This window comes from Tursiops truncatus, chromosome 4 (genome assembly GCF_011762595.2).
Source record: "Tursiops truncatus isolate mTurTru1 chromosome 4, mTurTru1.mat.Y, whole genome shotgun sequence".
Classification (NCBI taxonomy): Eukaryota; Metazoa; Chordata; class Mammalia; order Artiodactyla; family Delphinidae; genus Tursiops; species Tursiops truncatus.
The window spans coordinates 21,447,735-21,460,171 of record NC_047037.1 but is presented as its reverse complement, the minus strand read 5'-3'; the positions used below and the strand labels follow the sequence as shown (position 1 = coordinate 21,460,171).

The window sequence follows — 12,437 nt, the reverse complement described above, 5'->3', positions numbered from 1 at the left end:
AATTAAATGAGTTAATTCACATTAGGCACAATAAACTCTCAGTTTTAATCTATTACTATTGTTAGCATCACTGTCATAAAAGACCTGTGCTATACTGGCCTTCGACTTGAGAAATAAATTTGAGCTATTTTTCTCACAGACTCTCAAGTCTCATTATAACTTAATTATGTATCGCCTACTATTATTTAGCCATGGGTGGATTAAAATATCCTCCAAGTGCCTTGGGTGCATACTATAGACTTGCTAATAATTCTTCAAACACCAACCATTTAAAAATTGACAGCAGCAGTTCTCAGCCCTGGCTGCACATTAGAATCACCTGCGAAATTAAAAAATTACCAATCCTGGGGTCCCACAACCAGAGCTTCTGTTTCAGTTTTCCTGGGATAGTGCCCTGGTACTAGTGTTTTCAGCAGTTTACAAGTAATACTTAAGTATAGGCACCTTTGAGAACTATCATCTTAGAGCCTTGGGAGTCTTTCTACCTCGCATTCGTTTAAATGCAAACATCTGGATGCGATCCAGGCTCCACTGAGGTTTCTGGCTAGACAACTAAACAAGCCATTCAGCTCCTAAACAGATTTGTTTGCTCAGAGTAGAATAAAAAATGCATACACCCTTCTGGCCAAACAAGACTCCTTTTGATCCTAAGTCCTCAGGATGGTCTCTCAAGATGTGGGTAGCCGGCCTACTTGCAAATGTAGGTGTACCATGAACTCTGCCATTTGGTAAAGTTCTGGTAACGTTTTTTATTTTATTTTATTTTATTTCTGGCTGTGTTGGGTCTTTGCTGCTGCGCGCGGGCTTTTCTCTAGTTGCGGAGAGCGGGGGCTACTCTCCGTTGCGGTGTGCAGGTTTCTCACTGTGGTGGCTTCTCTTGTTATGAAGCACGGGCTCTAGGCGCATGGGCTTCAGTAGTTGTGGCACACGGGCTCAGCAGTTGTGGCTCGCGGGCTCTAGAGTGCAGGCTCAGTGGGTGTGACGGGCTTAGTTGCTCCGCGGCATGTGGGATCTTCCTGGACCAGGGCCTGAACCCATGTCCCCTGCATTGGCAGGAGGATTCTTAACCACTGAGCCACCAGGGAAGCCCAAGTTCTGGTAATGTTGATAACTGCATTTGTCTAAATGAAAATCTCTGAAGTCTTCTATGCAGTGGTTCAAAAGAAATAATATATTACTTGGTATGTAGCGATATGACTCAGTTACTTTTCTTAGAAAGGCAAGGCATGTATATAAAAGCAAAGGTTTCACATTTTTGTATGTTACAAAATAAAAATGAGAATTATCCCAGGTAGCTATGTTTCTATTGCTTGAAGCTTCCAGGCTTAAGCAGTCATCTCTTTTGCATGACAATCACTTAACATAATTAACCCTAGATAATAAATGACTCAAAAACACCCAGAGATAAATCTCCTAAATGTGACTGCATGACCATAATTTTCAGAACGAATGGAGAATCGATAAAATCTGTTACTTAATATGTGTATTTTGGGGTTTAATTTATGTGCAACCTTATATCTTATTTGCTAAATGTCAATTCATTACTGTTTTTATTAACACAACACTTTTACTATTCTGTATAAATAAAAAATATTTTAATGATATTTATGATAACGTATAGTCAAAGAAAAAAATCCAGAACTAGGCTACAAATTTCATTATTGAACTTTTAGTAAAAGACACTACTAAAATACAGAGACAGACAGACAGACAGACACACACACACACACACCCTTTGGGGAATATCAATAACTCATAAATTTTGTTTTTTTATTCTTTAAGCCAGTGTTTTACCTGGGAAAGCTGCCGGAGGATGTTCAGGGGGATACCCGCCTGGCAACTGTGTTCCTGGGGGAGGATCATTCATTTGCACATCTGCAATTCAAGGAGAGGTAAACATATATCTTCTTAAAAAAATACATATCAGAAAAAAAATGCATTGTTCTTAGATAATTTCATTTATATGCTCCTGTGTTGTATTGAAACAAAGTGAATTCTTCACTTAACAAAAGCTATGCCTGTTATCAGAGTTAGTCTGCAGTAGAATCTTGTTTCAAACAAATTCCCTTCTGATAAAATAGGCAGCTAATTACTGGGGCTGAATTTCTAGTTTTCAAATATGCCTGATGAGTGTTCTCTCCCATACACTGATTTTGTTGTTACTAGGAAAAATAGATTGTTTCAAAACTACATAGACTCTTTTTGAATTATGGTTTTCTCAGGGATAGGGAGGGTGGGAGGGAGGGAGACATAAGAGGGAAGAGATATGGAGACATATGTATATGTATAACTGATTCAATTTGTTATAAAGCAGAAACTAACACACCATTGTAAAGCAATTATACTCCAATAAAGATGTTAAAAAAAAAAACAACTACATAGACTGTGAAGAAGGAGATAAATGAACCTAGTTGGATGTGGGTTTGGTAATAGAAGGATAATAGGTGATTTTAAAGATATCTATAATTGTTGCTATAAGAATTATGTTTTAAATATTTAAAATAATACATGCAATTCAGTATTTAAATATCCTTTTTATGCTTACTCTGGAACTACCCCATTAAGTTTGAACTATAGGAAATTCCCAGTATTTGACTGATTTTGAACTACAAAAATCATAACTGACTTAGTTACAATAAATAAACATATTAACTTTTGTTATCTGCTAATCAATGTAGTTTGAATAATCTTTAATATGTATGTACAAATGGTTCAGTTTCCTAGTTCTTCATATTTGTGTTTACCTAATCATTCCTTTAGCAAGCACCCTGGCCAGAAAATAAATATTTAGTACTAGCATCTCCTGTGTCACCCTCAGTTAGGCTCTCCGGCTACACTGGCTCTGCCTTCATGGAATTTATGGTCTAGTGGACACTACACTTACACCATATTCTCGTCTCTTCCCTATGGCTTATTAACTGTAAATTCAAAATAGTTTATTTTTGAATAATGGGGACATGGCAACGGTGCAGAAGAAAAAGTTGACCAAACTTTCAATCTGACACATTTCCTGTATGTATCATGGGTCTTGAAAGACTTAAAGACCCATCCTTAAATGATATGTCACATTTTGGCACCTCTTAACAGGTACCACTGTTTAAACAAGAGTAAATATACACACATATCAAGGAGTTGACATATTCAAGAAATTAGGAGCTCATAATCCCTGGGGTTTTGGTACTAGAGCAATGATCCTGGTTTCAGGAATTCCAGGGGAATTTATACAAAGAGAAAATAAATGCATGGGCGAGTGCTCAAGTAGATCAGAGAGCATATGAATTATGGATGGATTTCTGCATTTGTGAAATGCAACTTAGAATAACTTACAAAAATCACAGGACTTTCATATTGTCAACAAGTTATTGTTATTTCTCTCTATATTTATATACATACATACATTCTATTTCAATTTATGCACACATATACATACAAACACATGCATTTGTATATAGGAAGCTGAAGAGTTAAAAGGTAATTGTCACCATGACCCAATGATTTTTTTTTTTTTCCAATGATTTTTTAAAGTGATTTGAAGCATCCTATTTTTGTAGCAAAGAAAATAGCTTAATACTATATAAATTTACGTTTAAAAAGTAAAGTAAGTATTGTTAATACAATTAAATTAGTACAGCAAGCATTAAGAAAAATCATGAAACTTTGTGAAGGAAAGTCAAGGTTTCTGGTCCTAAAGAGTATCTAGTATATGTAGCAAGGCTGGCATTGTGGTAGAGATAAATATCTCTTCAGCTATCTAAACAAACATAGGGAATAGAAATCCTTCAGAAAACAGGATTTTGTTTTCCCTATTTTTCCCATAGGATTTTTTTTCTCTTCAGAAACTTGAATTTTTTAAAAGACAAAGTCTTTTTTTACATGTTTGGTTAATACTCATCTTATTTAGAATTTTCTTGAAAAAAAAGCCATAAAATAAAGTTGTATTTATTTAAACCTATTCACATGTGTATTTTATGAGATATATATTGGGGATGTATCTGAGCATTTTATTACAATGTCCTGGCATATTAAAGTCATTGTTTGTTAAACAATATGATGGGAACAGTCTTTCTGTATATGAAATGCACAAAGAAAAGGGAAACTTGATTCAGATGAAATGTAATATAAATTATACAACATATTTCCCAGTAAGCCTAAAATTTCTTAGGTTTATCTAAGGCTTTTTTATTTTTAAAGGAAAAATTAGTGGTCATGGATATTTGTGTACATCTTCTCTATAGCCAAAACACTGGCCCAGACTTAGGATTCTGGAACATAAACAACACAAAGCAAATTATATCCTTTCAGAAACTGAATAGAACATTATGACAAATAACACATTAACAAGAGATTTAACATTATAGGTGGAAAGTAAACACTTAAATTACTTACTTTGTTTGTCCATGATTTAAACAGTTCTGAAAAAGAAGACCTGATATAAATATATAATTCAAATATGACAGTTGAAACAAGATACTCTGAAACTATATACACATGAGATATTCCTCTATTCATCTAGTCTTCCAGAATCTGGTCATTTAAACCCTTCAGTCTTGACTGTATTCCCTGCTGCTATGTTTCTGAGTAGGATTTTACAAGTTGTAGGTCAGTCCAGGATGGTGAACAATTTCTAAAAATCTTGGGAAGAGAGGGTTCAATGAGGCAGAAAGACAGAAACACTGTGAACCCAAGGCCCTCCAGTTAAAAACTGGAGCCTTCCAACCTACACAATCTACAGGGAGCGTGCAATCCAGCATCCAGCTGTAGGGCTGGGCTGCAGGCGTGGTCCAGCAGGAGAAGGAAAAAGGTTAGCTATCAGGTCACACTGCTGTAAATATCTCTGGAAATTCCAGGTCCTGAGGACATGTTCTGCCCAGCTTCAGCAACAAATTTGAGAAGGCCTGACCCCCTGTTTGTGTATCAATACATGATTTTAGCCTAAAAACATATACTCAGGGGTTATAGTAGCTGTAACACCATGATAATCCAACTGAAACTTTGTCTTGCGTATTTCTACAGAAAAATAATGATAAAAAACAGTATACTCAATACTTCTGCCTTCTACTGCCTTGATCCCATCCTAGTCTTTCCCACAATTATCCAGTCACTACTTTTCCTATCTCTCCACTTTAAATCCCAACCCCTATCTGCCTGTTAATTACAATTAACACATTAGGCAAAAACTTGCTACTCAGTTGTTTTCTCTGGGACCCACACACTAATATGAATTGGCTCTACCCTTCCCAGGCCTTCTCCAGTTTTTGCTGCCCCTCTACTAGCTCCTTCTACTGTGTTATCCTAAATGGTAAATAAAAGTCAACTGATCCTTCCATATCCTTAACTAAAATCCAATGTTCCCAAGAAGAAACTATATCCCTCTTCTCCTTTTCTAAGTTATCGATTTATCATTGCCTGTTATAAGCATAAAATTTAATAATATAGTAAAACTTTTAAGAATATTCCAATTACAGTCACCTCTTAATTATGTATACTCAAGGAGTTCAGTAATGGGTTTTCTTGGCCCTGGAATAAATTTAAAAATACGTTTTTTGTTATAGATTTGACTTCCTGGATTTTCTTAGAACAATACTACCCTGTTAGCATTAACTGGTCAGAAACCAAGTGCTATGGACCTCCTCAGGACAAAAGAACAAAAAGATTAAGATTTATGTTTTTCTGCAGCTATTCAAGAAGGTGAACAATAAGCTAATAAACACATGTAACAAAAGCATACCAAAAGTTTTCAAAGGCCATTATTGTGTTTTATGTTCTATCATATGAAGGACAACTAAGAAAGGAGACTAAATTCTTATATACAATAGACCATGATTACTTTTGTCAACATGCAGTTCTGTGATCAAAGACTGTATATTAAAATTCATACCCATTATCTTCAATACCCTAACATACATAAAACATTTAAAAACTACTCCATTTCTGGAGTAGAAATGCGTAGTATCCCTTAGTTAACAAACTGGACTAAACAGCTCAAGATTTTACTTAACTACTGTTTCTCATAGGACCACTTCATAATATGATTAGTTTTTTTAAAAAATGTTATATGGCCCTTCAATCAACTTAGCAATTTTAAGGGACTACTGTTTCAGTCATTCCTGCCTTGCCTAAAATGTCAGAAGGGCGCTCAGTTCAAGGAAAAATCCGAAATAATACCTGAGGTCTAATTTTTAGAATTAAACAATTTAGTTTTGTGAACAAATCACTGAATTGGCAAAAAAATTCCATAGTTTCTGGAGGGCAAGTCTATACATCTGAGAGGAAAAAAAAATTAGTTTTAATTTAAAATATATTTCTTCTTAGCATTTAGTTGTTTGAGCCTGGGAAATTCAGTGCCAGTCAGAAATAAAGAATGTGCTAGAAAGAGAGGGAATTCATACACGAGTGCTATGCATCACATTAGGAACAGGTGGAGGCTCTTAAGCAATGGAGCAATAAGTACCCAAGTCCTTGCAGAATGAGTACCAACTATGAATATGAGTATCTACTTTTCATGAAGCCAGAGATAATTCTCTCCTTGCACAGAAATCAAAGGAAAGGAAGTGAAACAGACTCAAACAGAGCTCATTTGTTCATATTTACTCTTTCCTTCCTACTTGGTCACAATATCTTGAGTCTTAAACTATAGTTTTGTGAGGATGAGTACCTGTTGGCAAAACTACTGCAGTATAATCTGGGTCCTCATTTTCCTGTAGTTTTTAGAATTTTCACAAGTTCCTAATATCTCAAGCATGAAAAATGTTACATCATAAGCTCTGGTGCAAAATGTGAAGTGACAGTTGAACCTGTATGTGTGCCACAGGCAGAATAACGCACTTGTGGACTAAAGACATCCCCCATGTTCATCCCTGTCTGCTCTCCTTTGCTGTTTTAAGGATGTTCTGGTTTTCTCAAACTTAATGGTTCTATTACAAGACATAACATCACTCAGTTTTGGGAATGATCGGGCTGTGTGTCCTGGATGAATTAATTTATTAGTTAATTAATTTAATATTATAACTTTTAAATAATGTCTTCCACTACTCCTAGTAAGAAACAAATCACAGCAAGACTTGCAAGAAAATCATATTTATCCTGTACTAAAAGAAAAAGAACTCTAATGAAGTCATATTATACATTGTACCACTGGAATCATAATTACTTCAGGACAAATACAGAATTCCAAATTATAATCTGATTACTACACACTTATCCTAACTTGTTAAATGAGAGCTTCTGAGGAAATTAAGGCATCATATACTATACATATAAGCATGTATCTGTTAAATTTATTCTATCAGACACCATTAAGACTTATTCTATTGGTGCTATGGGATACTAGATAATCATAAACCTCTACCACCCAGGAGAAGGGGAAATAGTGCACGTGATATCCAGTTGTGGCTCCACAATTCATATTACAGGAAACCCTTTGACCCATCTCTTGGGGTTCTGAAATTTCTATCTTATTTCGTCAAAAATATTAAAGTATAACCTGCAACCCAAAGGGGAAACATCCCTAATTCTGAAAGATCCTGAAACTACTAAGCCTATGAACTAGGCAGAAACTAGATTTGGGTTACTTATCCAATTTTACTTAACTGCCAAAAACCAAGCCAGTTGACAATTTTTCTCAGAGTCCCAAAATGGAGATATGTGTCCTTAATTATTTTAACAAAACTTTACTGCTCTAAACACAATCCCAGAATTCTATATCCCTAACTTCCTATGAATAAATGAAAATGAGATACTAGACTAGGGGGAGAGGAGGAATTAGACAGAGCTAGCGGAGAACCCAACCCTTGCTGAGGTAAGTCACAAATCAAGCAATTTCCATGTTGTTCAGCTTATGTTTGTAGGTAAATTTTATGCATTTAGAAAGGTTAACACCTAAGGTCAAAAGCACTTCATCTGTTGAACTGTGGTTTTGGTAAAACACAAGCAGAGCAAAAACAGATGGGTTCACACAAACAAGTGGCCAAGATGTTGATGAGGATTTGAATATACCAGTACACGTATGTCCAAGACAGGGGACCGAAGTGGGGTGGCTGAGGCCATCATCAGTGCAAGGAACCTGATAAGAGAGACTCTGCCTATAAAATACCACTTCTGTATTTTAGATTCAAGAAATCAAAACAAATATGCTCAGAACCACATTGGGATAGCATTTCATAGTAAACCTTGAAGAACAACGTAGACATTTCATCAGCTGGGACCAACAGAGAGAGAGGTGGTCAAGTGTTGTACAAAACTAGCAACTAAACCAAAGAGACCAAAGACACATAAACTAATCTTTATGTCAGCTATCCTAGTTTGGTTGCTTTATTACTCCTGAAGAGCCTTTCCTGACAACTGAGAGCTCTCTCACAAATCTGTGTTGTTCCCTTTCCTCCTTAAAAATGAGGAAACTAAGGCCAGAGAGGTTAATGGTTACTTAATGTCATACGGCTCAGTAACTAGCTCATATGAATGATTCACGATTCATTTCCTTTGCAGTCATGTCCTTGATTCACTGGAAAAAAAAAAAAAGACATTATCCCAAATTGCCAATTTTCAGAGAAATTTGTGAAGAGACTATCTTTATGGTGTTTTTCTTATGTAAGGCAGAGAGCAGGAATTTCAGATTTACTGCTGCCTATTTGTTTTTTTTACTAGGCCAGGCAAGAGTTTTTTGTAAGTACTTAGTATTTGAAAAATTTGAAAAATGTAAAGCACAATAGTTAGCACTGCTTAACTACAATGCTTTGGTTTTTTAAAATTTAGCACTATTAAAGAAAATGCAGTAGAGTATACACACTCATGTACACATATATAAATGCACATATACACATATAAATGTGTCTGTAAATAGTCACTCACTATAAAGTTTGTGCCTCTTTCCAAGGAATATTGCTTGAAGGCACAGAGCATGTAAGGCACTATAACAATCACTAGAACAAAATGGCAGACAATTAACAATATATTATTACAAATACTAGCGCTATGAATAAAAATAATGGTTCTATAAAAAGAGTTATGGAGGCACTAATTTAGATAGTGTAGTGGGGTTGTCAGAAAGTCACATCTGAGAGCCAAAGGCAGTTTAAAATCAACTAGGCTATGGAGGTGTGTATTTGGATGGGGTGAGGCATTAGAGGCAGGGGGAACTGCATAGGTAGCAGTCCTGAGGCTGGAGGGAGGGAGCTTGGCTCATTCAAGGGAATAAAGATCTGTGGGTCACAGAGCATAGAAGGAGAGAGATCACTGGACCAGAGGATGGAGAGGTGAACAGGGAACAGTTCTTACAGGTTTCCTGTCTAAGCTCTCAAAGGCCAGAGCATGGCCTGTCAGGACAAGACGCTTAATTGGTGCTTGCTGATTCAATAGTTGTGTACAGTATTATTTCACTCCCTTCAGTGAGAAAGGACAGTTACCTTACAGATGTGAAGGCTGGCTAATCTGTGACTCAGCTGTTTCATGTGACACTTCTATCCAACTGCAGAAACCCACTCACTTCCCTTTTATTTATTTTTCATTTCCTTGTGTTTGTTCAGTGTTCAAAGCCCTACAATTGTCATACTCGCCAGGGTGGTATTAAGAGAAAGTTCCATTGTTAAGAAAGCTCCAGGAAAAACAAGGGGACCCTGAATCTCCTGATACTTCACACTAAGCAAGTGACACTTGCACTAACCATGTATCTCAAACTGCTCAACTAGGAGAAACACTGACTGCCTGTTCCCGGAACTGGGAAGTGGCCATTCCAGGATTTGCTGGAATAGCTGTCTAAATAAAACCACATGGGAACCAGACAGTGAGCTTGGAGGATCAGGGACTTGCTCAAATATTTAAAGTAATAAATCTAATGTTTACTGAGTACACTCTGCAGTGCCAAAGTTATACGTCACACTCTAACTCTTGTAACTTTTGATCGTTACCCAGTTTCAGAGATGAGCCAAGGAAGGAACATGTAGGAAGAAACTGCCTGGGGGTCCACAGATATTAAGTAGTAGAGGCAGGTTCAAGTCAGGCAGGTGGGCTCCTGAGCTACTGGCTTTAGCCTCTATGTGATAAACCGCCTGTCTTCCCAATTCGTCTGGTGTCCCAGGGTGCCTACTATAGTTTTGGCTGCAGCCACACTCCTCATTAATACTGACTGTTCAACGACAGCTAGCAGGATCTATTAATCGTCCCTCTGAATACCCCTAAATGCTCGCAGATACCGCTGAGCCCAGGTTCTGGCCATGATCCAGCGCACTTCCGCGCTATTAAGAGATGGACTAAGCGCATTCGAACCTACGAGGCGGTTTCAGGCAGAAAACACCTTGGCCTTGGAAAGGTCCTGGGACGGGCCGGGATAGGACTAGGTCAGCCGGGCTCCCTGCTGAGTCCCTGGTCGGCTTCCGCGGTCGCTTCCCGAGGCCACTGGGGCCCGAGCCCCCCGCCCCCAACCTCAGCGCAAACGCAACCCGCCGGCCCTCGCGCCCCTCGCTCCCAAGCAGCCCCCAGTGCCCCCCGCCTGGCCTGGGAACCCGCGCCAGCCCCGCGCCCGGCACCCGCAGGAGGAGACCGGGCACGCCGCCCACCAACCTGTGGCCGCCGCAGCTCCGGCGCTGCCTGCGGTGAGACGAGCTCGGGGAACCCGGGCGCGGAGCCGATGCTCGGCTTCCGACCCTTGGCAGTCAAGAGTGCTCCTTACACAACCTTCCCTGAAGTTACCAGGAAAGAGACATCCGAAAGACCGTGGTGACGAAACCCGTGGCCTCTGGTTTCGTTTACCTAGATGCTGAGTTCCAAACGGGCTTCCCGCCCTCGTCCCCGGACTGGCGCTTCCGCGTAGCTGCGGGAGGCTTGAGACCCCGAGGCGGGACCGCCGCCCCAGTGCAGCGCGGAGAGATTGTCAGCTCCCTTTCTGATCCCTGGGAGGCTCCAAAAACGTTGGTTCTGAGGTTCAGGGCCGCGAGGCACTGGGAGGTCGAAACCAGCTGGAACTTGGTCATTAACAGGGGAGTGGCCGCCCCCGGGGTGGCCTCGCCAGGAAGCAGGAAGCGGTACAGAGTACAAATGAGGGCGAGTCAAACTTGTTTTTTCTTTATGGTGTCTTTTCTGTTTCTCTCTCGCTCTCTCTCTGTCTCTCTCTTTCCACTAAATGATGTTAACTCCTTTGGAGAGTCCAATCAACCAGATGTGTTTAGAATGTTAACTATTTCCAGCGCCCCTACTGGCAAACTGGCGCAGTAAGAAAATATTTGTTGACCTGAAGGATTCATTGTTGTTTTTCTAGTAAAATTTTTATTTACCAAAGTAACACATGATCTTCCAAACAAAGCTGGATATGGAGAAAAGAAGTGATATGTACCTTGCCGTTTAGCTTTCTGACTGCTGATATCTGCTGCAGAAGGAATAGGAAAACGGTAGAGATCCAGTACCTTCCATTTTCAATGTTTTTTTTTCAACCTCTCCTCCTCCATGAATATTGTTTTTGAATCTCTAGAAGTTTCTGTTATCTTTTAAACAGAAAAAAGCTCTTACACCTTGCTTAGGGTGGTATATACCATTGCCACATTCTCTCCGTGGCGAGAGTGAATGAGGGTTGGTGAATAGACCTGTGAATATAGACTTTCAAGCATTTCTCATTTTGATCTTTAATTTTCAACTTTATTCTCCCTTTTACTTGAAGTCACTAAGTCCTCAGTCTCTCTGGGATTCTGTGGTAGTAAGTTGGATCTCTTTATTCTTACATCTGTCTATACACACGTTGTAACTTCCTGTTATAAAATAGTTACCACATCTGCCTCTTTCCATTTTCTCAAACATGTTAAGATTTTATTCCCCTCTGTACATTAACATTTTCTTGTTCTTCTTGTGCTTTTTATATGTTTGGTTTTTTGTTCGTTTTGTTTTAACTGTATTTGCTTTCATTTTGTTATGATCTCTAAAGAAAAGTACTTTTAATTAGAAAATATCTTTAATTAGAAAATGTCTAGGCATAGCATAAACAATTAGTCGCCTACCCCAAACTCAGTATCTGCTTTTATATGGTAGAGTAGTGGGTCTCAAATTTTAACGTGCATCAGAAGCACCAGAAATTCTTGTTAAAACTCAATTTGTGAAGCCCTATCTTCAGTTTTTCTGAATCAGTAGGTTTGGGATGGAGCCTGAGAATGTGCTTTTCTGATAAGTTCATGTGTGGTGCTGATAATGTTGGTCCATGGACTTCACTTTGAGAACCACTTGGTAAGGGAATCCTATTTTGGTTACGTATTGGGGAGCAATGTGTTCATGGAACAAGTGTCCTAACCCGAAGTATGAATTTTCATTGGTAGACAATTGTATTGACACCGGCCTGTCTCCTTTGCCTGTGATTGGTGCACACGTGGGCATATTTCTCAGATTTGGCTGAGGAAAAATCTTCTTGAGGACTTTGAGAAAAGCATTCCTGCCTAATTTTATCTATGTATGTGTATATATAT

General features: G+C 38.6%; 1 protein-coding gene across 4 annotated transcripts in view; it reads right to left on the bottom strand.

Annotated features, from left to right (window-relative positions):
- Positions 1 to 11,097, bottom strand: part of PLSCR1 (phospholipid scramblase 1) — a 30,938-nt gene extending 19,841 nt beyond the window's left edge. Inside the window, exons 1-3 of one of the 4 annotated variants that reach the window (XM_019934320.3) lie at positions 10,555 to 11,097; positions 4,387 to 4,412; positions 1,795 to 1,875 (exon numbers count right to left, since the gene is read on the bottom strand). In XM_019934320.3, coding sequence (XP_019789879.1) covers positions 1,795 to 1,875; positions 4,387 to 4,399 — 94 coding nt within the window. In that variant the 5' untranslated portion in view covers positions 4,400 to 4,412; positions 10,555 to 11,097. Of the gene's footprint in view, positions 1 to 1,794; positions 1,876 to 4,386; positions 4,413 to 5,469; positions 5,497 to 10,554 lie in introns of those variants that run through there. The other 3 variants (XM_004314009.4, XM_019934318.3, XM_019934319.3) reach the window with 3 other exon arrangements.
- Between the last annotated feature and the right edge of the window lie 1,340 nt (positions 11,098 to 12,437).